Here is a 27,887-nt window from a genome sequence, read left to right on the forward strand (position 1 = left end):
GTACGAATATGCACGAACAATCCCGATCTTTCAAGTTCTATGGGATCACACAGATTGGGTCTCTTTAGTAGTAATTCCGACGTCCGAAAATAATCTGGAATCGGGTCATTCTCTATTAGACGGAGAAAAACGTATTCAGTGTGCTCACTAAATTCGTACGACTAGTATTCATACATTTTTGTACTACACAAATTTGTACCCAAAGTGTGGTTAACCTTGGAGGTTGTCTGTACTCATTTGCTTCATTTAAACGCCCGTACAAACCGAAACATAAATAAAGCTAATTTTATTGTACACAACCTCTACACTAATTAAATTGGCAGGTCTAAATGTATTGCTATCCCTTTTATAATGCTTCTTGCAGAAAAAGATAGCCTTAGATTTAGACAAGTCAAATTAGTTTGTGTACAACAGATTTAGCCATGTTGCACGACTCCTTAAGAGGGCTCTCTCCGTCACTCGTTTCATACAATCGTAGTTCCAATTTCATTTGAATATTAAGCAACCAAAGTCCATGAAATTTTGCAGACATATTCTAAAAACTAATATCTATGTCTGTGGTTTTCCAGATTTCTGTTAAAATATTCGGTTTCAAAGTTACGCGGTCTTAAAAATTTTCATACAAATCTTTGAGCCCCTGTAATTTTAAAACTACATATTTTTAGAAAAATCTAAAACACCACAGACACAGATATTACTTTCTAGAATATGTCTGCAAAATTTCATGGACTTTGGTTGCTTAATATTCAAATGATTTTGGAACTACGATTGTATGAAACGAGTGACGGAGAGAGCCCTGTTAAAAATACCGTAATATTTGATAAAGAACGTTCTGCATTAAATGCATCGGTAGATCTCTCTTAGTTATTAAACATCTGTAATAATTGAACAAAATTCTCGAACGATAAAATATTTTACCACATTGGTACTGATTCTGATCGCAACTAAATTTAAGAGTATTCACATCTTTTTCTTATCAATGTAATAAGAAAAGGACAGACAAACTTAATGTAATACAAAACTGTCAAACTTCGTGACTTTAGGTGCCAGACCTGCGCATAGTGTTTAAATTTGTAGAGTAGCACTAACATTAAGTCTAATTAAAAAATAATCTGTCCTTTTTAGCAATGTTGAAAAGAAAAAGATGAAGATACTCTAAATTCAGTTCAGAGACAAAACATCAGAATCGACGCCGTTAGCAATATAAGATGCGGCTGCAGTTTTACTACAAAATATTTTAGATTCATTTCCATTTAAAATATTTAAAAAAAAGATTAGACAAATTACTGAGATTTTATCATTTGTATGGGATGACCTAACAGAGAGAGCCCTATACTAATTTCTTTCCGTAGATAGAGTATAGATAAATAGAAATTCCTCTACAATTCATCTATACGACTATATATGGCTCCGCAACTCACACATCCCTCGAAGCGCATCCGCACGTTCCGATCATTTGGCTCATGCTTCATTTGTATCACTTGTTTAGTCTGGTGGGAGGCTTCGGCCGTGGCTATGTATCACCCTAGCGGCAAAGACTTGCTGCTAACCGATTTAGCGTTCCAGTACGATGCCATGTAGAAACCAAAAGGGTTTAATAAAAACTGCTACATCTCTTTCAGGTTAATCCGCTTCCATCTTCGACTGTATCATCACTTACTACCAGGTGTGACTGCAGTCAAAGGTTGTGTCTGAATAAAAAAAAAACTTTCCCGGTTGCGTTGCTCGTCCTCATTCATCTTGCTGACACGCTTGTGCGTGAATTTGCAACTCCAGCTAATCTTTGGGAGATGCTCATGGTCACCTTTTAGTTTATTTTTCAGTAGATAAGATTAATTTCCCATACCCAAAAAATTTGCATTTCAGTGACGGGACTTTGAAGTTTTTACCCATACCAAAATAGTCCAACGCGCCTACAGAAGACACTTAAAAAATAAAAGATAGCTGTTAGTTACTAAGTAATTTAAAATCTGTTAAAAAGAAAGCTGCTTTTGCAACTAGTTGACTACGGAACTCTTAAAAAGCCTTTCAATGAAACTGAATCTAAATATTAAAGAGTAAACAACAGTTTTACATTAACATCGTCCAGAGAGACAAATAAAATCTGCATATAAATGACCATTTTCGATCCCAACAGAGGCGCAAAACAGGTTCTATTTGCTTTGAAACTCATATAACTTGATGACTAGACTCGTAAAACATAATAAAATGAGCATTAACAAAAGAAAAAAAAAACACGTTACTACTCGAACGTCAAAGTACTCGCAATATTTTATAGATAATTTGTACAAATGTTTAAAAAAAATGTCGTGCATAGACAAGACCCGATAACATTGCGAGCACAGTGAACACTTAAACTAAATATTTCGAAACTTATACTCTATAAAGTTTAACTTCCGATGTAGTCCTACTACTGTGAAAATGCATATATTCGTCAACATCGATTGAGAATAAACAGAATTTGTATACATTGTCAAATATAACAAACGTCACCATGAATGTATAATATAAGTAGGTAGATCAGGCGCTCCTAATACCTAGTTGAAGCAAATATCTATGTATTGCTATCCCACTTCGATTAACAAATTAGAGCGAGAGGTCGGACCCCAGTGGTGTCCAACCTCTCGTTTTCACTTGGCAATCAAACTGGGATAACGATAAGTAAGCATTTATGTTTCAAGCAGGTATTAAGGGTGCTGTATCTATAGATATATATATATATATATAGATTCACGTACGTCACCGAAAAAAATTTACCAATCGCAGCTTCGCAACCACGCGCACGTACATACATAGATATGTTTTGCGACAAAAGCTTAGTAAATTTTTATTAACAACTCTTTATTTACAAGGATATTTAATTCGAATACATATAAATCGGAAACACGGAGCATTTAACATGCCGAGTAAGGTCTGTAAAAGCCTGTGCTGACGAATCTTTATTATTTAAAAAATTGTGGTAAATCGTGGAACTATTTAGGATAAGAATTATTCGGATAAAGTTTCAGTCAACGCTTGAGCAATCGCTGAGAGACGATAGTGAATATAAAAAAGTCGAGAGAGATAAAAATTTTAGAAAAATTGAATCGCGTCAACGATTGTTTAAACGACACGTTCGCTTTTTAAACTAGCATGCAACGTTAGCGATTTAAATGCAACTTTATAAAGTGAACACTTCCGAGTTTTATTTACAAGATCGCCGACCGGGGCGGTCGAACCACGAAATTCTGAATCCGAAATTAATTCACTGATGATATTCGAGTACATATTCACAAATACTTATTGAAAAAATAATCAATCTGTACACGTATCGTCGACGAGTCGATCGATCACCGTTTAGAAAATCTAATCTACGACGTACCGCTATCCCTCCGAATTAAAAACATGAGTAAAACATTTAAAACCACAATGAACACTTTCACTCAATTGTTACAGTTTGACTGGTCAACGTTCACATCGCGCTCATGCGGCGCGCACGCCGGGAATGTGTGACGACTCGAGTCGCCTCGCAACTCTCCCGCTTTGTCTCTCGGCAGACTGCGCGGCGGCTACACCGAGTCCGTATTCACTAACTCAGACTTGAGACGATACAAATTGTCATGAAGTACAGGGAGTCGTCGCGCTCGCCTCTCCTCCCTGCGTCAGGCTCGTCGGCTCGGCGGTCTAGGGGTCCGCAGACCGACAGGCTCGAGGGGGGTCGCGACGGAGGGCCGGGCGCAGTACTACAAGTGGTCGAGCCGATCGAGTCGGAACTCGTGTTCGACCGACGAGTCGGGCAGGAGCGCACTGGGCTCTTCCAGTAGCGTGAGGTCGTCGAGGTCTAACCCCGCCCGGAGCTGCGCCTCCTCGCCGCCGAATATCCCGGGGTCCAGTTCACCCGAATAATCTGCAATGGAAATATTTTGATTACTGTAGTGATTCGCCCGGTTACACAGAAACTATTACGCAAGTATATAAACTATTCTGTTTTCTCACAATTTTGTGTGAGTTTACATTCTAATTTTCATACTATATATTTTTCTACAACGCCATCTGTTTTGTACAATTCAAAGATATTGGAAGGGCGAGGGGAAGCCGATCACTAGGTCGGCAATTACTTTAATTCCGGCCTGGACAGTAAAGTAATATTGTCCCCCAAAACTGTGTATTTGAGGGGGCACTCATGGAATGGAATGGAATGGAAGGTTCTGCCAGACAGACAACAAAAAGTTTATTTACTTGGACTCGAAGAGCTTGCTTCACTCACCTGTCAGTATGATGTCGGGTATGGAGGCGGGGGTGGCGGGCGTGGCGGGCTGCGAGGGCGAGGCGAGCGGCTGCAGCGCGGAGTAGGCGCCGCCGCCCGCCACGGGGTCGCGCGCGCGCCGCGGCTCGGGCGCCGCCTGCCCCTGCTGCTCCACGTGCCCGTGCGCGCTGTACGCCATGTGCCCGTGCGAGCCGTGCACGTTGACGCCGTGCGGCGACACGTTACTGTGATAAGCCTAAAAAAGGTACCCTTAAATAAAAGCTTTGACTTTAAGTACGGCTAAAGGTCCCAAAGCACTGGAGCTGCGCTGCGCGACATACAAACACATGTAAACCATTTGTCAACACATCGCAAATGCGTAGACCTTTACAGTGATCTGGTTGTACTTGGTCGATAGAAGAAACGCATTCACCGAGAAACGTGAATCTAGTTCTAGGCGAAACGGCAGAATACAAATCAGCTTACCTGAGAGTATGTGTGCGTTGAGTTCGTTGTTTGCTGCGAATGCGGCGAACTGTGGTTCATATACGTCGTGTTGTAGTTCGACGTGGGGGGGTCCAGCTGGCACAACGAAACACACGTTAAACGATACAGCTCTCCTTCAACTGGGACGAGCGAAAATAAAGCTAAGAAAAGATATGAAAATAGGCTTAACCTGAAATTACCACGTTACGATACATCAACTAAAATCTGAATTTAGAAATAATGTAAGCTTTAATAATGTTTATTTTAATAAAAATATTCCAACCAAAATGTAACCATATTATTTATTCGGTTCTATACAAACTCTGAGTCCAATACATCTAAAAGTAGTGATATCCTTTTCTTCCGAGAGCAATGTGAAAATGATAGCAATATCGACTAGTTCATTTAATTAAGTTTTAGTAATGTGTACAACCGAATAAACATGAAAGCGAATTTTAATAAACGTATATAAAATTTACTAAAACATATCAACCAAAATGTAACTAGAGTTGCTTATATTTCTACTCTAGGGTTGAAATCTGTAGAGGGTACTTTGACTTTGCTTAGATTTAAGTTTCAGTTAAAACGAGACAGATTTATGCCTACGGCATAACACTGTCACGTGTTAACAGCGTCTTATGTCTGAGCAAAGTCAAAGTGCACTCTATAGATCTCAGCCTAACTCTAAATCTAATAGACATGTCAAAAGTAGTGATATCCTTTTCCTTCGGGAACATTGACTATACTGACTAGTTCATTTAATTAAGTTTTAGTATTGTGTAGAACCAAATAAATACCAATGTTCTAACTTTTGACAAAGAAAATAGAAAACTATCTTCTAAATAAAACGTAGCATGCGCTATGAAAAAGAACCTAAAATAGCCATGCTTGTGCCTTTTTTTTAATTCAAACTATTGTTTTTTTAGGGTTCCGTACCTCAAAAGGAAAAACGGAACCCTTATGTATCACTTTGTTGTCTGTCTGTCCGTCCGTCCGTCCGTCCGTTGTGTCTGTCAAGAAACCTATAGTGTACTTCCCGTTGACCTAGAATCATGAAAAGCAGGTAGATAGGTCTTATAGCACAAGTAAAGGAATAAATCCGAAAACCGTGAATTTGTGGTTACATCATTAAAAAAAAATTAAAATGTATTTCAATTTTCAATGTAAGATAACTATATCAAGTGGGGTATCATATGAAAGGGCTTTACCTGTATATTCTAAAACAGATTTTCATTTATTTTTATGCATAATAGTTTTTGATTTATCGTGCAAAATGCCGGAAAAATTACCTAAGTACGGAACCCTCGGTGCGCGAGTCATACTCGCACTTGGCCGGTTTTTATGTAATAGTAATTAACTAAAGTAGAAGAATAACTTAAGTTAAAGCAAATAAAATAAATCGTGCGAAACATGCTGTAGAACATGACGCTCACAAAAAATTAATTAAATACCTACTTATAATAAGAAACCTATATTTTGTAAAGCTGTTAATAGTACTATAGATAAACGATTATTAAATTATGTGAATTAGAATTTTTGTCAACAAATCTCAGGAATTATCCGACTTTTCTCAAATGTTAGTTTTCGGTGACCTGCTCTGCCGATGACCTCTGGCGTGGAATGTATGACTGATTAACCAATACACGTAAGGATTTTACTAAGAAGATACAAATTCTAAGCATTCAACACACATACATAGATAGATAGTAGAATATTTGAATACCGAAAGAATACTATAGTACTATTTTAAGCAGCACGTAAAACGAAATGCTATTGATATAAAGGTACAAAAGACTTCATTTCCTTTTACTTGCAACGCGGTAACTGTGCGCTGTAAGGACTATTAAAAAAATTGGTGCGACGGTCTATATATTTTAGGATAACCTGATTGCGAACGACAGAATATTTTTTTATGATTTATATTATTACGTTTCAGAAAGTATATCCGTTAAGCCCTTAGTGGGGGTTGTCGCTCTCGATCAGTACCTTTAGTACGAGTTTGTACGTCCCAGCAACGTTGATACATCAAGAGTATCGAAATAATAAAACGACAGAGTGAAATGGACTTCGAATACGTAGATTTAAAGGTGTACATTTAGTGCTATTGATTTTTATTTCGCTTAGCTTACGCTTGTGGCACTTGTACTTAGAGCGTCTAGATACATATAGACTACACTCTACAGACTAACTTTAAAATAAGCCAGTTTCAGTCTATTTTATTTCATTTAAGGAATCACAACAAAAGGTGAGTAATATATTGCAGCAGTGATGCCCTGTCAAAATTCAAAATATTTGTATTCAATTCAACTTTTACAGTACCTTTGAGTCGTCAAAGCATCTACCACTGATTCGGAATGCCTTTCCTAACGAGAAGAACCAGCAAAAAAACTCGGACTGTAACGTGGAAACAATTCTTTCCACATGGATATGGGATAAAATCAATTAAAAAAATAAACCGTTCTTAATTTCGTGGATGTATAGCGGTTTTCTTTCATGTATAGTGTTTCGATACTCGAAATTAATCAACATTGTGGAGCTGTTCAAACTCGCACTAAGCCTACAGATGTGCGTCTACCAAACTGTATATACACGTATATCGAAACAGTATGGTGTGTATGTGGTGGCGTACATTTTCCGCGACCTGAACGTGCGCGGTCCAGCCCGACTCCACGAGACTCTGCACCAGCTGCGCCCAATCCTTAGCCAACATCCACCAACGTTACATACATATACGTAGGCACACACAACCACGCGATCAGGTTACTATTTGTCAGCCACATTAGCAACACCATTTCTCGCTAACTTAGTGTCTAAGGCTGAGATCTAAAGCGTACTTTGACTTTGCTCAGAGCTTCAGTTAAAACGAGACGGTTTTATAGCAGCAGTATAGCGCTGTCTCGTTTTCATCATGATCAACTCATTTCTGCCCCATTACTGAGTACGAGTCTCCTCTCAGAATGAGGGGTTTAGGCAATAGTCTGCCACGCTGGCCCAATGCGGATTTGCAGACTTCACACACCTTTGAGAACATGGAGAACTCTCAGGCATGCAGGTTTCCTCACAATGCTGTGATATCTAGTTTTCCTTCACCGTTAAAGCAAGTGATATTTAATTGCTTTAAACGCACATAACTGAAAAGTTAGTGGTGCGTGTCCGGGATCGAACCCCCGACCTCCGATTAGGAGGCGGACGTTCTAACCACTAGGCTATCACAGCTTCTGTCTCGTTTTAACAGTGTTTTAATTCTAAGCAAAGTCAAAGTGCGGTCTATAGATCTCAACCTCACACAATGATAGCCACTGAGCTAATTTGATACTTATTTTTAATCCATTGAAGGTTTTCTACGAAAAGTTATTTTAATATCACTTCAATAAAGCAAAAATGAAGAACCAATCAATGTCAAATGAACTCGGTGGCCACCATTCAGTGCTAGGATACTGAGTTAGTATCTTCTTTATGCGGTGTCGCTATGAAATACTGAAAGATTACCAAACGTCAATATGATGATCGCTCTCTGATTGGCGCAGTATAACGAAATGATCTCCACTCTCTCATATACTGCATCAGTCAAAAAAGACCTTATCATTGAATTATGGACATTAAGTAAGCTTTAAGAACCTCGTAATCCAAGCATACTGATATCGTTTGCCGCATTGTAAAGAATATTATTAATTACCCGATTATATATTTGTTTACAATTGAATTTTATATGCATTTTATAGGTGTTTTAGTATATGACTGTAAACTTTTTAGTAATTCAATCAGTCATGAATATTTTCAGGTGATATGAATATATTTTAGCTTCATACATAAATTATCGAACGAATTTTTGAATTAGCACAGAGTATAAACTTTATTTAATATGATTGATAGACTGACCCTGTAAGTATGGTTAGTGAAACATTTCTGGTTAATACATATTTTGTATTGATTAAACATAATAATCATATCTTTCTAAGACAAATAGTAACCTCAAACAGTGGTTGATAGCACAAATATAATATTATCAATTAACTAGGTATATAAATCGATTTTTGTATAATAAAGAAAGAAGAAGAGATTTTAGGGCACAACTTGTTTATAGATTAATGTCTCATGGATTTATTTACCTAATTCTAAATGTGGTACCTATTTTTAATACATGTATATTTCATTGTATCTCACTAAACAGTGCATATTTTACGATATTTAAGTGCTGAAATCTATTTCTCAAGTGATCGCTGCAATTATACAGCGAGTGCCAAAATTCACTAGATTTTTGTATAGTATATATTTTTCTCGATTCCTTTACAATATATTTATATAAACTAAACTATTCGGTTATCGAGGGAAAGCCACGTTTATTTCTTAAAGCTAAATTTACTCACAACTCCTTGCTAATCCATAGAAGCATTGAAATGGTAAGATTTATGTTTTCATGATAGATATAGTAAATACAAGTATCCAAGTATTTTTTACTTGTATTTTCAATAATGAAAAAATAAAGTAAAATAAGTGGATAATCGAATAAAAACAAGTAATATAAAATTAAAGTGGATTCGAGAATGGTATTTATCTATTCTCGGAATAGATTTTAGTGTCTTTGTATCTATAGTAAAAATATAAGTCCGTGCAACTTTGAAAATACATATTTTTACGGAAACCAGTGTAAACACAGACACTTATATTAGGAAAAAAGTGGGGACAAAATTACATTGAATTTGATTGCTCAATATGCAAAAGCAATACTTCGTTTGTATGGGGCGCGTTTGAAGAATACTCTTCTTAACTATTTATAATCCCAGAAAGTAACGCAAGGTCTTTATTTTACTTACTTATTTATTTTTATTTTGGCAAGTTGAAGTCCTTAGCTTCTTAAAATTAGCGCAGTCTTTTTTACAGACTATTCTAAGATCTATGTAGTACCTTTCTTCATAGATAATAAAATATATTAGTAGTCTAAAAACTACTTATTTTTTTCCCCTATACATTTGCTCATAAAGTGGCTTTTATAACATGGCTATCAAAACTTAGAGTTTTACTATCCTTGGGCGACACAAATGTTACCGCACATTGATAGCCTACAAAGCCGTGCGGTAAAGTCCGCAGTTTAATTGTTGCTTATAGTTTTTACTCACAAATGTATTGAAAAACGGTGCTTGATGCAAGGATGCCGAAAATTAAAAAGTCTCGCTTTATTTTAATACCCTCGCCTGCGACTCAGGCATTAAAGTCCTTCAACTATAATTTTCATCATATTGCACTTGCAACATAAATAACTGTTTGAAATGACTGGATATGAAGCACATTCATTACAATAGAATAGAAATTCATTACAATAGAGTTCATTACAATAAAACTTCTGTGGTTTGGTCGAAATAGATTGATTTTGTCTGGAGAAAACCCATTTTCTCCAAACATGTTGAATCTTTTGACAACCTGTTTCACTTTTCTCTTTTTGTAGTCTGTATTCTACTAGTGTATCAGATTATTTGCTACCTGATGCCCGCGACTTAGATTTAGGTTTTAAAAAATCCTGTGGAATCGTGGTAGCTTTATTGCGACGTGATTGAAGAACAAACTAACAAACAAACAAAATTATAATATGGGTAGTGATGTTAGCTTACCATTGTGATTTGCTCGAACGGTTGTAAGAGGGCTTGGTGAAGGTTGTTGTAGTCATTTTGCGGCGACTCCACAGGACTGCCTGGACTGTGCACCATCTAGAAATTGTTCTTTGTAAGGTTGTATTTTTTGCGAAGGCAATCTAATATAATCCGCATAAAGGAAAAACCGATCAACTTCGTGTTGGGCCATGCGCTACGTAGGGTTGCTGAAAGACAGTTTTTGTGCATTTGAAGGACACCCCACACCATGAGATGACAAAAAAAGTTGGACCATACTGTATATGCTCAGCCTTAACACTCTGTTAAAACGAGACAGCGTTATATCGCCAACATAAATCTATCTCGTTTTAACCGAAACTTAAGTCTCAGCAAAGTCAAAGTGCTCTCTATAGATCTCAGCCTTAGACTGCATCATCACTTAACATCAGATGAGATCGCAGGGCTAGCTTGTATCAGAATAAAACAAAAGGTATGTATTACCGTTGGCGAAGGAACGTTGATATTCGACGTGGATGAATATTGCGAGGGCGGACTACACTGCGACTGGTACTGACTTGATGTGATCCAGCCGTGGTCTAATGAGGACATATTCTGCAACCAGATAAAATGCCTGCGTTTACCATACCGTGTCATAGGATAATTACCTGGAAATTTCAATGATATACAAGGTGTAACCAGAACGCTAGCAAAAATGAAGACAGCTGAAAAACGCGAAGAAAATTTAAAAAATCCTGTAATTTTTAAAGTTCAATGTGAATTGCAAATAAAACATCTGACTACGCTAGAAGTCAACGAACTTTCGTAAATAGGCCACTCGGAGTCAAAGCAGCATCGTAAGTGGGGCATTGACCCGAGTTTTGCTCGCTATACATTGCGGGTTTGAAAAATACTAAATCCGAAAACTACAAGATAAGACAAATGGTTATTGGGATTGCGTTTAGGTTGTATAATACTAACCCTTAGCTTTTGCTAGCGTTCTAATTACACCTTGTATAATTCCTTTGGTATTTGAATCACTACCTACTGGCTGAATTTGTTAGAAATTGTTAGAATGGACCTCTTCACTCGCATGTGATTTTGGCAAACATCGACATGGGTTAGTAAAACTTATTTCGTGGTTTACGATCCATGTAACTGGGTGACAAATCGTACATTGAAAACAAAAGTGATCGTATCAGAAATCTCGATTTTTCAATAAATATAAGCTTTAGTTAGTTTGTAATATAATTTAATAATATTATTATCAATCACTTGAACATAAGTCAACAAATTTTATGAACTACTAGATGATGCCCGCGACTTCGTCGGCGTGGATTCAGGTTTTCTAAAAACACCGTGGGATCTCTTTGATTTTCCGGAATAAAAAGTTGTCTATGTCAGTTTCCGGGATGCAAGCTACCTCTGTACCAAACGGATGGGCCTTCAAGAATCCCGTGGAAACTCTTTGATTTTCCGGGATAAAAAATAGCCGCTGGGATGTAAGCTAACTCTGTACCAAATTTCATCAAAATTGGTTAAATTGTTGGAACGTAAAAAGCTAGCAGACAGACAGACAGATACACACACTTTCGCATCTATAATATTAGTATGGATTGTAGCAAATAACATTAAACTTAATCATCTTATGCATAAGTAAAGTTTACAACATTTATGTGGCATGCAACAAGAACCGAAGGATAAGCTTCATTTTTATTATTAGTAAATATTAAACAACAATTTATAAAATGATGGCTTTGGTTAATTTTACAAGAGAATGATAATGAGCGAATACAATTTTACATGCTTATGGCAAAAAAAATTGCTAACCAATCAATCAAACAAAAAATGAATTAGACCAAATATATAAAAAAAAAACCGGCAAAGTGCGAGTCAGACTCGCACACCGAGGGTTCCGTACTAGGGTATTTTTTCGGACATTTTCATAAATCGAAAACTATTATGCATAAAAATAAATAAAAATCTGTTTTAGAAGGTACAGGTAAAGCCCATTCATATGATACCCTATTGGTATAGGTGTCTTACTTTGAAAATTGAAAATACTTATTTGTTCATGAACACAGTATTTTTTTTTGTGTGACTAATTTACGATTTTCGGATTTTTTCCTTTACTTGTGCTATAAGACCTACCTACCTGCCACTTGATTCTAGGCCAAAGGGAAGTACCCTATAGGTTTTCTTGACAGACAAACAAAGTGATCCTATAAGGGCCCTATAAGGGCTACGTTTTTCCTTTTGAGGTACGGAACTCTAAAAAGTAGAGACTTAAAAGAAATAAAACATAATCAAGAATAGTTGTTAGAATATTTTAGAGTTTTTCATAAGGAATATTAAGGATGTAGTGGGAAAATTTCGCTATCTCCATCGCACGCCCGCACCAAAATGGCGGTGACATCAGATCTACTGTAGTGCAGCTCTTTTCAGTCATTTGACAATCATTCCTACCATCAGATTCAAAAGGTTTCATATATTTTTTTGTACCAGAAAGTTGTAACAATAAAGAGAAAAGATAGAAAAAGTGGACAGGGAAGCACTTATCTCCAGATAAGAGATCTCTACCAGTGACCCTTGGCAGTGCGAGAGGTTGTCAAGATTTTAGTGGATTTGCAAAATTCTTTCTATTTCAGATATTGTGTAATCTAACCTTTTGATCAAAATAATTATAAAAACAGTAGTCTAACCTATTTTATTTCCTAACCAGATGATGTACAGGTTATGACAAAAGGTTAATACTTAAAAGAAATGTACCAAATACAATTATTATTAAACAAGAATTTTTGTACAAGATAATATTTTATAAAAGTAAGCTGTTTTTTGCAAGTGTTATGAAATAGTATTTTAATCAAGAAACATGCAAAAAAGCAGTTCAAGGTTTTGTTAACAAAAAAAAAAAAAAACAATGTAGGAGTATGTATATTTAAAAGAAATGTACCGAATACAATTTCTAAACAAGGATTTTTGTACCAGATAAAATCAAGCAGTTTTTTGTAAGTATTATGAATAGTATTTTAATCACAGAAACATGCAAAAAAGCAGTTTAAGGTTTTGTTAAAAAAACAATGTAGGAATATGAAAAAAAAAATTATAGCTAAGCGAAAATGGTTAGCGAAAGAATGGTACCGTGGTGGTTAAATTTTATTTTTCGTGATGCAGATGTTGCATCGTAAGCACAGAAGCATAATTTTACAGTTCGATGGAAAAGTTATCGAAGAAAAGTATTAAAAGGAGGTTATAAAAGAAAACGAACCTTATTATGATGAAGATAATTATTTGTGTTTGGTACAGATAAGTGATTCTGAAATAAACAAAAAACAAATGACTGGTGTTGGAAGCAAATAAACACAACAAAAAAAAAAAATAACAACGGAAATGTTAAGACATCTAAAAGGAAACAGGGATGCTACGGAAGACCAAATATTATATTGTTTTTGGATCAATCGTTGAAAGCATCTAGTCAAAACACATGAATGTCAAACTAAACGTTAAAGTTGCAAATTTTTTTTTTTTGAAGAAATATAAAATGCATGATTTCGGAACTTTGTTCTGTTGTTGTGTTAGTATTTTTACTAATACATAACATATTGTTGTCTTAATAGTTTTATTAATACATAACAATAGAACTTTAAAACCAGCCGCATCCGCAATTCGACTGATGAGGACTTTGAAAGGAATTTCAAACAAATCTTTCATCATGGCTTCATTTTTTTAATTTTCGGAATTCCTCATCCCCTTTACACATTCCTTATAGCTGATCAAGAATTAAATTAACAAAAAGATAAAAGTTTCCCAGTCAATCCAGTACTATCAAACACTTGGTAACAAAGCAAAAAATTTAGAATGTTGGCCTAAGCTTTGGAAAGCAATATATTAATGTATTTTAAATTGCTCTATCTTTTATTACATTATTACATTTGCTTTTATCTACCCCTTTACTTTTGATACATCTTTTTCCTTTGCTTTTCAAACCAACGCGACCTGGACAGTGTTAAAGTTTGTTGCGGGAAGGCCTTCAGTTGTTTTACGGGGGATACGTCCAGTGATATGGGATTCTATGTATATAATCTATATCTATCTATTTTGCACTTCCTGCGGGCCGTCTCTACGATACGCGAACACCTCAAAGCGCATCTACTTGTCAACGACTACTACTACATAGTACCGTGTCTAAGCGTACTTGTGTGTCGTAGAGAGTGTGGTCGTGGTGTATCGTAGAAAGCGGCACCGTGGCGCCCACTGGGGACCCTGATGCGGGGGACAGGCCCCCCGTGGCGGGGGACACGCTGCCGCCGCCGGGGGACACCGCGCCCGGCGACGTGGGACTCTGAGGACAAGTATTCATGATATAGTCAATTTTACCTTCATAATTGATATCTATCTATATCAAGAGAAGGAAAACAACTAATCGGTCATCTTGGAGACTTTGTTGTTCAATCATTGCGGCAGGTAGTGTGGCGCGGGGAAGTGCACGGAGGTGAGGTCGGTACTGCAGCTCTGGCCCGCTGCGACTCTACGACACGGAGGCACGTACGTATCTGGGCTGGTGGTAGTCGGGCGAGGTCCGATGCGGCAGGTAGTGTGGCGGGGGGAAGTGCACGGAGGTGAGGTCGGTACTGCAGCTCGGGCCCGCTGCGACACTACAACACGGAGGCACGTACGTATCTGGGCTGGTGGTAGTCAGGCGAGGTCCGATGCGGCAGGTAGTGTGGCGAGGGGAAGTGCACGGAGGTGAGGTCGATACTGCAGCTCGGGCCCGCTGCGACTCTACAACACGGAGGCACGTACGTATCTGGGCCGGTGGTAGTCAGGCGAGGTCCGATGCGGCAGGTAGTGTGGCGTGGGGAAGTGCACGGAGGTGAGGTCGATACTGCAGCTCGTGCCCGCTGCGACTCTACAACACGGAGGCACGTACGTATCTGGGCTGGTGGTAGTCAGGCGAGGTCCGATGCGGCAGGTAGTGTGGCGGGGGGAAGTGCACGGAGGTGAGGTCGGGCAGCGAGCCGCCCGGCACCTGCAGCTCGCCGCTCATCAGCCCGCCGCCGCCGCCACCCCCGCCGTCCCCTCCACTTTCGTATACGCTGCGAAATTGAAAACTATCCAAATTAAACGTGGACATCGATGAATAAAGCCTTCATCAATGATATGAGGCCACAGGTAACAAGTAGCTAAGTCAAAACACGTTATTTTTTCGTACGGAATGGCATCGTCTACCTATGCAATATATCCTGTACAATGTTTATTAGAAACATAATTGTGATTTTTACTTCTTTTTAAGATTTCGTATCTCAAAAGGAGATAGAACCCGTTAGAGGATCACTTCGTTGTCTGTCTGTCGTTATCGCCCTTAGTGTGCGAGTTTTTTTTGGTACAAATTAAAAAACCATCATAATATTATATTTAGGAAAAAATATAACAATATTATGATGCAAGATTTGAGCCTATTATAAGCCTCGTGTTCATAATTACCTATAATTATTTCATTTTATGTATACCCAGTCCAACATGACTGAAACATGTGTCTCAAACACGGGCGCATAACCTCAATTGATAGTCATACAGTGTTTGGTAGTATTTAATTCATTATTGTATTGCGTGGTGCGCTAAAGTCTATGAATCACTTACTTGTTATTGTTAGGTATTCTTGGTATTTCACATGATGATCGCGGACGGTTCGTTGGGTTCATTCCCATGTTTAGGACGTCGAGATTGATATTTGCACCTGAAAGTAATAAAATAACAAGTAGCATCAACTGTTCTCTATTTATTTATCTTGGTGTAAAAAAAATTGTTCTTATATTTAGATCGCATAACTAAGGAGGCTTAATCTGCAGTAGTGGAGCGGTGCGGGAGGGGTGACAGTTTTTTTTTTTTTTTTAAAGAATATTAGCCATGTTAAATGACTAATATTCCCCTTTCCTCTCCAACTAAGCGTCAGGCTTGCGCTAGGAGTAGGTACGACAATAGTGCAACGGGCGGGGTTTGAACCGTCGACCTTTCGGTTTTCAGTCCACTCCTTTACCGGTTGAGCTATTGAGGCTATAACAGTTGTCACTATAGTTGACGAATCACTGAGCGGAACACGTCAGCTCACTCCGCACCGCTCCGCTACCGCAGGAATCTACTCAGTTAAGCATTATGGGTGCAAATTGAAGATAGTGGCGAAAATGCAACCTTTTCAGTTTTTTCAATGTATCTCGAAAACGAAGCATTTCCATATTATATACTTTTATTTCTATTTGCTCGTCAGCTGTTGTCAGATAAGACTAGAAGAAATAAATTCCTGTGTAAGAAGACTAGGTTCTACCATAACAATACAGTATCAGCATGCATACGTGTGTGTGTGAATAAGTGTATGTATACGGTATTTGTGTGCGTTGTCGAGGGTTTTCATTTTAGGGTACATAATTCCTCACCTCGTCGATGATTCTGATGGGGATGCAAGTGTGGGTGGGCGTGGGAATGCAAGGGGTGATGCGGTGACAGGGGCTGCGCGACCACCTGCTGCTCGCCGCACGATTGATGTAGCGCTGAGTCTGAGTTCGTCCGCCTCCAGCTGCTGTCTGGTGGGGGGCTACAAAACAAAAAGTACTACTGAGTATGATTGTATCTGAATTAAAAAAAAAAAACGGCCAAGTGCGAGTCGGACTCGACAGCGAGGGTTCCGTACTCGAGTGTTTTTTCGACGTTTTGCACAATAAATCAAAAACTATTATGCATAAAAGTAAATAAAAATCTGTCTTAGAATGTACATTGTACAGGTAAAGCCCTTTCATATGATCCCCACATGGTATCCTACTTTGAAAATTTAAATACATTTTAATTTTTTTTAAATGATGTAACTACAAATACACTATTTTCGGATTTATTCCTTTACTTGTACTATAAGACCTATCTACCTACCAAATTTCATGATTCTAGGTCAACGGGAAGTACCCTATAGGTTTTCTTGACAGACACGACGGACGGACGGACGGACAGACAAACAACAAAGTGATCCTATAAGGGTTCCGTTTTTCCTTTTGAGGTAGGGAACCCTAAAAAATTCAGGGTCGGTTCTAGCCCAGGTAGCACCTGGATGCAATCAGTGGCTCAACGGTTAAGAAGTTGACTGAAATTCGAAAATCCAGCGGTTCAACCCCTACCCGTTGCACTACTGTCGTATCCATTCCTAGTATAAGCTTACGCTGTGCTTAGTTGGAGGGCAAAGGGGAATATTAGTGGCACTATCAACGTGACTAATATTCTTTAAAAAAATCAACACCCTGGTGCCCTCTATTAGGTGTCCTGGTGAAGCTGGCATTGATTAAATATATCGGCAGTTTGGGCTTTGATCTTTGCCTTTCTCAAAAAAAAAAACTGCCTCAGGTACTCAACATTATGAATATAGAAATAGATATTTTAATGAAATAAACTATTACAAAGAGCTTTTGAATGGTCAAGTTAATCTACCAACTTCCTACTATTAAAGTACCTATTAGTAAAAAACTCGACGAATGCTTTTCAAAAATTCAAATATTATAGAAGCAGCTTAACTAGTTTCGGTCCATATACCACACCGACCATAAAGGTTGACCATAGTCGATGGTAAGACTGACCGTCCGTCATTCCGGACATACATCGACCAAAACTTCACACGAGTTGAGCTGGTTCCTCATTTATTAAATAACATATTTTTACAAAACAATAACCAGTTTTTAACAACTTTAATCCGATTTAAAAAAAATTAATTAACAGATTTTTACCGAAACAATAACCAGTTTTTTTAACAACCTTGTCAAAAAAAAATCTGTAACTATGGTCTAATGTAGACGATTGTTTTAGTAGAGCATAGACTTACAATTTTTTCGCTACGCTCAGTAATAGAGGATACAAAACAGCTAATTTATAGTACAAATGATATTAGTCACGCAACTTTCAATACACTTGACCTATGTCAATATAATGATAGTTGACCTGACCATTTATGGTGACAAATAGTAGTTAGACACTAGTTAGATACAACTTTCCTCAGAGGACAAGTTTTATAACATAATATCTACTAAGCTTTTTTTTCATAATTACTATCTATCTTTGCTGTACCTATTCTACTCCCTTTACAACCTCTCACATTGCCAAGGGTCACTGGTAGAAGATCTCTTGTAGAGATAAGTGCTTCCCTGTCCTCTTTTTCTTTCTTGTTATTTTTATTGTTACAACTTTCTGGTACAAATTAAAAAAAAGAAAGTTAAATATCTTTATTTATTTTTAGAGGTCGTATAATCATCATTGCCGGTTCACTACTGAGCCCGGGAACTCTCTCCTGAAGGTTGGTCTGAGAAGGGTTTGGTCACAATCAGCCACGCTGGCCCAGTGCGAATTGACAGACTATATTATGGCGATAGTACCTACTATGGTGTCATATTAAATAAGTAGATTATTTTAAAGTACATAGTTTGTTATAGCCACGATAAAAATCATTGTAGAAAAACTACTTGATCTTTAATCATTTATTTATTTTTGTACCAGAAAGTTGTAACAATAAAGAGAAAAAGAAAGAAAAAGTGGACAGTGGACTTATCTCTATAAGAGATCTCTACCAGTGACCCTTGGCAGTGCGAGAGGTTGTAAAGGGAGTAGAATAGGTAAAACAAAAATACAAAGTATTCATGATTATAGCATAATGGATATTATGTTATAATATATAATACACAAGTATTTATATATTAAAATAAGTTTACAAAAACATACATTCATTCATTTCAACATCATTTACGAAGGTTAACAACTTTTTTTTAAACATAGTCAAGAGTTTATTAACCTGGTAATAATTAATCGAATTAAATATTTTTCTCGCAACTTAGCAGATATATTTAAGCCCATTAAAGAATTGTCACCTCAAGCCAACTTTCAAAACAACCTACCCAATGGCAATGCAAATTACCACTTTGTATGTGGTTTTGGTATCGAACAATATATTTATTAATTATGAATGAGATTTCCCAGAACGGATCATAATAAGAACTGAATTAATTTGTTGCCGATGACACACACACCGCATTTAAACAAGCTACATAAATCATATTATTGTAATATTTATAGAATATAACATATCTATAAAACTAAAACCGATAACCTATTCAAGACTAATTTCCATAAAGCTAAGGAAATTTCCTAATTCATATAAAAATAAGTAGATTTATTGCGAAGATGAAATATATTATCAGGAAAATTTCTTTCATTTTTGGTCAACTATAAAAACCGGTTAAGTACGAGTCGGACTCGCACACGGAGGGTTCCGTACCAAAAAAATATACAATACACACCTTTTAATTTTTTGTGATGTAACCACAAAAAATCACGGTTTTCATTCCCTTTACTTGTGCTATAGGACTTGTATACCTGCCTTTCATGATTCTAGGTCAACGAGAAGTACCCTATAGATTTTGATTCCCTTGACGGGTCTTGACAGACTGACCAGACAACGAAGTGATCCTATGAGGGTTCCTTTTTATTTGGAGAGTAGCTGACGCCCGCGACTTCGTCCACGTGGATTTAGGTTTTTTGAAAGCCCGTGTGAACTTTTTGATTTTCCGGAATGAAAAGTAGCCTATGTGCTAATCCAGGATATTATCTATCTTCATTCTGAATTTCAGCCAAATCTGTCCAGTGGTTTTTGCGTGAAGGAGTCACAAACATACACATACACACACACACACACACACACACACACACACACACACACACACATACACACAAACTTTCGCCTTTATAATATTATTAGTGTGAAGTGTGATACGGAACCCTGCAAATGGCCGAATATTTGACTATAGTCGGTTTGTTAGTCGGCAGATGATAGATCACTAACCTTCACCAATTCGTTACTCTGTATTCCGGTTTTGTTTTGAGATACTTTGGCCTTAGCAATATGTAACAAACTGAGCCTCTTAGATCCATCATTGCGTCGGCAGTCAACACAGGTAGAGAGTAGAGACAAAATAAAAGGTTATTTTAAAATAAGGCCAATCATAAATGCGAAAAGTGGAATTGTTTATTGATTTATTGGTTTATCATTCAATCACGTTGCAACGGATCGAAGGACAAACCCTGAACTCTTCGATTTTCCGGGATAAAAAGTAGCCTATATGTCCGTTCCCGGGATATAAACTAACTCTGTACCAAACATCAAAATCGGTGAAACTGTTGGGCCGTGAAAAGCTAGCAGACAGACAGACAGACACACTTTCGCATTTATAATATTATTAACTATAGATATTGTTTGCGTAACCCTTAAGCAATTGACTTATCAGTAACTTTTACTCACGGCACGCGATAAGCGAAAAATAATTTTATTGATCTAACTTCCGAGTTTAAAAAAATTAGATGTGGAGAAATTAAGAATTGAGTACAACGTTTGTTTCAATTAGCTACTTGAAGTTTTGATGTTTCTGCAGGTTTCTTCTTACTTGTCTTAGGCGCTAATAGATCAAGCCGTCTTTTATTTAGATTTGCTACGATAGCGACTTCACAATCGAAGACTGAAGAGTTGTGTAGATCGACATAGATGCATACATTATGCGAGTCGCAGGTACACAAGGTACACAAAAACTTCAAAAAAAAAAAAAAAAACTGACTTCAAATTTTTTTATTTCACTATTTTTAGTGGCCCCACTATACTAAAATATGCTATGCCTAGTTAAAAACCAACTGTTTACTAAGCTATTACACCGATCGTGAGCAATTTACTCTTATCCTTTGCGGAGTTCTGTTCTCCATCTCCGAAGATATTCATTAGATCTTCACCTTTATATGGAACCTTAGCCAGCCTTTCAAACAAAAAAAATAATTTTCCAAATCGGTCTAGGCGTCTTTCGAGTAATCGGGGAACATACATAAAAAATAATAATAAAAAAAAAAGATTCCGACGAATTGAGAACCTCCGCCTTTTTTGAAGTCGGTTAAAAAGAGGAAATCTCTACAAGAGATCTATGTGCAACACCAGATGTTCATCGACAGCGAAATCTAAGTAGACCTTTACATCCTTTACGTCTCTATTTATTTAACAATAGCTCCACAGCAGACTGTTTATGGCAAGGTTTGCAATGAACGTGTGAATGAGATCATATCCGTTGTTCAAGTGAAGAAATGAAGAATCAATAATATCCTACCAGCTCTATAACATCTTTTCTCATAAAGATTCATGCAAACTTTCATCCCCTATGTAACCCCCTTGGAGGTGTAATTTCTAAAAATCCTGAAACACACATGCCTTCATTTTTAACCAAAATTCTAAATACCAATTTTCATAGATATATATAAAATAAATAATTTATTAATGAACAATAAAAGATTTTCATACAAACTTTCATCCATTATTTAACCCCCTTGGAAGTGGAATTTCCAGTAGTGAATGAATACTATTTTTATAAAACAATTTTTTTGTTTCTTTCGTAAAATTAAAGCAAACAAAATGGTCTCTCTGTTTATCTGACACAAAAAACAATGATTTCGTGGTTTTTTAAACGAAATACAAATGTTTACTTCATTACGAAAATAATTAAAATCCCTATGTTAAAACATATTGTTGTAGAAAAAAATATATTTTTTTGGTTTTTTTTTTAAAATATAGTGTTGATGGTGTCTAATAATACGGCTAGCGCAGAGTTTTGCTCGGGGACGCACATTGATATGCAAGACTTACCTAAGGTAAACATTGCTTCCATAAGGGCTCGTATCGTGTTTCCGATCCGCTGGCCGTCGCATAGGCCCCACGGAAGAGGATGCTCTACCTCGCCCCGGCGATCGAGGCGTAGGCGAAGTACCCCCGCTCCTACCACCGAGGCCATACTGTGCCGCTAGCGTGGTTTCCTCGGGCTGTTGACAAAAAGAATAGATCACACTAATATTATAAAGGCTAAAGTTTGTATGTGTGTATGTGTGTGTGTGTGTGTGTGTGTGTATGTTTGCTACTCCTTCACGCAAAAACTACTGGACGGATTTGGCTGAAATTCGGAATGGAGATAGATAATATCCTGGATTAGCACATAGGCTACTTTTTATCCCGGAAAACCAAAGAGTTCCCACGGGATTTCAAAAAACCTAAATCCACGCGGACGAAGTCGCGGTCGTCGGCTAGTATTGAATAGAAGCAGGCGTCACTTTGCGGAAGTCCATGATGTACAAAGAATAGCAGTGGGAGGGCGGGTGGTGCATGTTACATCCTGCATGTTGTACCATACAGATTTGCCTGTCAATAGGGACGCAAGCTACCTCGGTATACATCGGTTACGCGAATGGGTCTTTAGGAATCCCGTGGGAACTCTTTGATTTTCTGGGATAAAAAGTAGCCTATGTCCGTCCCCGGGATATAAGCTACTATCTATCTATCTCTGTACCTTTCGTCAGAATCGGTTAAACTGTTGGGCCATGAAAAGGTAGCAGACAGACAGACACACTTTTGCATTTATAATATTAAGTATGGATTGTTACACAGTTTTTGAACACTGTGACGGATATTCACGTCAAGTTATGCTACGTTGGCCATAAAACAGGATAGTTTTTTTTGGTAATTTGTAGATCCGAGTGTATATTAACCAATAAAGATCGAAACACACACAGCGCGCGACGGAAAGGTTTAGCGTTATTATGACGTCATGAAAACAAACAAATACGTCAAAAAAAAAAAAAAAATAAAGTCGAGATAAATGAGGAACTAGTAGTTGGGTTTAGCTTTTGACCCTTACCTTGTAATACAGCTGGCTTTGTTTGTGTGAGTGCACACATACGCATTGCTTTAGTGTGCGTGGTGCTCAGTCTGGACCGCGACCAATACACGCTTATCGGTACTACAACCAAGGCTGAGCAGACTTCATAAAATAGTACAAGTTTTAGTAGCGTCTTTGGACACGTTTCCGTTGTGCGTTGTGTGTGTTCAACCCTTAACAGACTGTCTACAAATACCAGTATTATACTACAAATAACCCTGCATACTATAACCATCACAGTTCTTATATAATAAAATAACATTATAGCTATTTCCTAAAAATGTTTTTGAATATTGTTACCTTGTTCATACAGAGCAAATAATATTCTTAGAAAGATAACTAACAGGATAAAATATGAGAACAACCTATGTACAATAAATCACTCTGAATTCCCAATTAATTACTGATAAATGGTTAACACATCACTTCCTAAAGAGTAAGTGTCTATGCAGATGGACCACACCACAGACAGTGGCTAAAAATGTCGCCAGGCATTCGTGGTCATGTGTGAATGGTCTTGCTGCAACAGCTTGGCTGTAGTTGCGTAGTCGAAGCCACAAACTAATAAGAATAGCTTTGTGGTTACAATGTAGCCGGCCGTTTGCGTGCTTAGGGCTGCGAGAGGTTGCGTTGTGGCCACGAAATGGTCACTATTAAGAGGGGTCTCTTCGTCATTCGCTCCATACAAACCTATTTCGTCTCTCATTGGAATACTAACTAATCATACTCAATGGAATTTTGTAGAAACGTTCCGGGAACTAATATCTATGCCTGTGGTTTTCCAGATTTCCGTTAAAATATTCGGTTTCAAAGTTACGCGGTCTTAAAAATTCACATACAAATCTTTGAGCCCCTGTAATTTTAAAACTACATATTTTTAGAAAATCTAAAACACCACAGGCACAGATATTAGTTTCTTGAATATGTCTGCTTTTCATGGACTTTGGTTGCTTTATATTCAAATGAAATTGGGACTACGATTGTATGGAGTAAGTGACGGAGAAAGCCCTGTTAACAACAGGTTCGTGTCAGCCGTTGAACGCGACAGCATATTCAGCTACACTTGAATGGATTATTCTTTTTATTACAATTTTGTGATGCTACATTTTACCGCTTTAGTATGGATGTGGTTTGTCAGAAAGGTCCCTTATAAGTTAATAGATAACCCCTTTGTACCAATGGTAAAAATAGGGTCTTCAAAATTAATTTTGATCATGATAATTAAGATGAAGGCAGTGTTTTTGTCTATTCAGCAAGCATGCTTGTGTTATCTATACTTATAATATTTTAAGTCTATTTATCATACATTACATGGCGCTGCTCTTGTCTAGGTGTACAAGTTACAAACATTACAAAATTATATTAAAACCGTTAAAGCTAGGGACAAATCAAGCGGAAAATAGTGCGTGAAATTTTCTTCGACGTTTTATCCGCGCAGATACTATCGTCCATAATTCATACCATTTTATTTTTATTTATTCAGATACAAGTTAGCCCTTGACTGCAATTTCACTTGGTGGTAAGTGATGATGTAAGATCGAAGTGAGCTAACCTGGAAGGGGTATGACAGTTTTAACTAAACCCATACCCCTTTGGTTTTTACACAGCATTGTAACCGAAAGCTAAATTACTTGGCGGCATTGCTTTGCCGGTAGAGTGGTACCAGCTAGACCAAAAGACCATCACATAAGACCAAACTAGGGAAATTTCAAACCCAACAAAAGTTGGGAGTGCCCGGTATCGAACTACTGACCTCCCATTATGAAGCGGACATCCTAACCACTAGGCTACCACAGCTATGTTGTACACTGATGGTATAAACATCGGCAAATCACGCCATCTGCGACATTGTGGGGTATGCTAAAAGTCTGCGTCAATCAGGCAAAGTTGCAAACGGGTGGAATACAAACGAGTATGTCACCATGTTTGTCCAAATACGATACTCTAACATTTTAATACGTATACGACACAAAAGAAAAAATTCCGCGCGCGTTTTGTCGCTCGCGGAATTCCGCAAGATGTATCCCTGGCCCGACAAACAATAGAAGTTAATGGTATTCTACAAAAAACAAAACAGGCTATTCATGCTACAATACTAGCGTTGGAGCAATTTATCAACAGCAGAATTTTAAATAAATAATTACCGTAAATTACTAAAGCACTGCTCTACAAGGAAAAATATGTAACATGTCTAGAAATCTAGGAAAATCATGTATTACATATTTTTTTACATCCACCGACTATGACTCAAAAAGTATTTTAATGAAACAGTTATGTAACACTAACTATAATTAGTACTATAGGTTATACTCTACACAAAAAATCTTTGTGGATCTTTAACTGTATTGTCTTACTTTATTTATTAATTTTTATATGTGGGTTTTGTTTTTAAGTAATAGTTATTAGGTCACTTTTCAAAATTTAACAAAGACCTGAAAGTTGATTTTTTTAATTATATCTTTAATGGCATCCGAAAGGTTCCTAAAAAAAAAAGAAAAATAATAATTACAAAGTAGCTATATCTACTGCGGCGAGAATCATTAAGTCTATTTGTTTCAACTAAGATTCCACAAAGGAACAAACTTACATACATTACACTGATGAACACATTACTACACTTTAGTGTAGCATAATCAGGTAAAAAGTTTTTTTTATAAGAGTCAACTGTATAAAAACTATCTTTACTAGGTCATTTACTAAACCACTTCAGTCAAACATGTCTAATCAATACTAAACAATACACATAATAGGTGCTAATAAGAAAACATAATATACATAAAATGAATAGCACACTGACTTTATATCATTGTCAATTTGTTTATCAAATAAATAGACAGTGAACTTGTATGTATAATATGTTCAGCACATGTTATAGAAAAAAAAATCCTAATTTTGCTATCCAATAGGACTTTAATTTAAGGACAGACTGAATAATATTTGAAAATTAAACCCAAATAACTTTTTTTTCAAAATCCACTTTCCCCTCCAACTAAGCATAAAGCTTGTACTAGGACAATAGTGCAACAGAGGGGTTTGAACTAGAGACCTTTGGGATTTCAGTCCACTCCTTTAACTCTTGAGCTATTGAGGATACTTTCTCTATTTAAATCAGTGTATTTAACTGTCTTACCTTGTAAGAGGATAACATAAAAGACAGTAACTGTTACGAATAAATACTATGCATACATTTGTCTAATGATTTTTTTAAAGATTTTTTATTTGTCATAAAGTTTACAAATTATTTATAGCAAAACTCAATAACAGGTTTTGTAAGCTGGTTTGATTGAGTAAAACCAGTGATATATTTAACTAGTTACTCCATTTGTACTATGGACTTTAATAACATATTATTGAAGTTTAAATGGCAGTAGAAGATAATTAATTTATTATGGTCCTATATTAAAATATAAACTTTTTTATTCAGTAAGCTTTGACAGGGTTTTAATTTGATTTTGATTGTAAAAACTTACTTTAACAAAAACTTTCTAGTTTCTATATAGAACAAATTCTAAGGGCCAATTTAGACAAAAATAATGACAGAAAGAAAATAACCACTACTAATCTAGCATTACAAAAATATTCTATGCACCACTACTATAAACAAAAATATAGCAGGGTCTCGCAAAGAACATAGGGAAGTTAAAAAGCAGAGTCAGAAATGTGGAACCTTAGTGGCTTCTGGCTCTGTAGTCGTTGGCTGGGGTGCTGCAACATTAGGCAGAGAGCCACTTCGGAATGTTCCCAGGCTCTGTGTTGGTACTAAGATCTCAATGATCTCAGTTTCAGGGGGTTTGACTTTTGCACGACGACTACTAGGGTTCACCTGTAACCACTTTCTTTCAGTGACTTGCACTTAAATTTGATTGAAGTAATATTTTTTTTGCTATACATATATTATGCTAAATTGAACTTATATAGGTAGTTTCAACTGAATCGAATTTTCAAATTGAATGCGCATAACTTAAGATCAAATCATAAATTGATAACCTGTAAATCCTTTTATAAAAAACCGATTCAATATATCACCAGAAATAGTTAGTGTAGTTTATAAACCTTTGATAAATCATGCAAATTAAGTCATTATAATTACAAGACATTGGTTATGCGTTTTATACAGATAAACACATAGCACAATGCAATAAAATAGGCAGTTACAAAACATTAGTTACTGGAACCAACTCAAATGCCTGCACATATAAAGCCTACATTGTGAATGAAATATTTGATGGTGATGGGTGCTTAGAACAAATATTATATCATTTATGAACAGTAACCTTCAAGTGATCAATTTTTAATCTCGTTATTGTTTGGAGCGTTCAAAGGATACACAATAATAAAACAATTTCGACAATGACAGTTGTTAATTTGTATAGGAACTGAATACGCGGAAACATTATAGTTACTTATTCGTAAGAGATTAATATTCAGTCAGTAATTGAGGCGCAATAGGCATATTGAAATGATTATTGTTTACGTCGGCGAGCACATTTGACGGCCAGGAAACGAGTGCCTGAGTAAATAGGCAAGCCGCGACATACCTTATTGGTTGCGTCGGAAACTTCACGCATAATTTTTTCAAAGGCGGCTGTTTCCTCAGCCTGCTTTTGATTGTGGAGGGCTATTTTTTCACTAAATTTCCTAGGATTCGCCATGATGGTCAACAAACATTTATTCTTCTCTTTTTACATCACAATTTTCTGCACTCATAGAACCAAAACGCGCCTGCCTTGACAGCAAGGAACTCAATGTTACCATTGCGAAAAAGTAAAAATCGCATAAAATTACAGATACCACTCAAAACACAAAATTGTTAGACTCTTGTGCACTGATGATCCA

The 27,887-nt window shown here is 36.8% G+C and overlaps 1 protein-coding gene across 4 annotated transcripts; it reads right to left on the bottom strand.

Moving 5' to 3' along the window:
- Positions 1-1,118: 1,118 nt before the first annotated feature.
- Positions 1,119-27,804, bottom strand: LOC123875620 (CREB-regulated transcription coactivator 3). 4 transcript variants are annotated; one of them, XM_045921546.1, is made up of 14 exons: positions 27,590-27,804; positions 26,719-26,874; positions 21,989-22,161; positions 16,725-16,882; positions 15,934-16,030; positions 15,224-15,389; positions 14,489-14,635; positions 13,562-13,609; positions 10,798-10,908; positions 10,318-10,413; positions 7,341-7,409; positions 4,712-4,807; positions 4,247-4,481; positions 1,119-3,886 (listed from the first exon to the last, which is right to left on the bottom strand). In XM_045921546.1, the coding sequence occupies exons 1-14, from the start codon at positions 27,701-27,703 to the stop codon at positions 3,723-3,725; spliced, it is 1,830 nt and encodes a 609-aa protein (XP_045777502.1). In that variant the 5' UTR covers positions 27,704-27,804; the 3' UTR covers positions 1,119-3,722. The 4 variants fall into 4 exon arrangements, with proteins under 4 accessions (XP_045777502.1, XP_045777505.1, XP_045777504.1 ...); XM_045921549.1 differs by lacking the exon at positions 26,719-26,874; XM_045921548.1 differs by lacking the exon at positions 26,719-26,874 and having other exon boundaries at positions 15,224-15,404.
- Positions 27,805-27,887: the final 83 nt, after the last annotated feature.

Source organism: Maniola jurtina, chromosome 20 (genome assembly GCF_905333055.1).
Source record: "Maniola jurtina chromosome 20, ilManJurt1.1, whole genome shotgun sequence".
NCBI classification, from domain to species: domain Eukaryota; kingdom Metazoa; phylum Arthropoda; class Insecta; order Lepidoptera; family Nymphalidae; genus Maniola; species Maniola jurtina.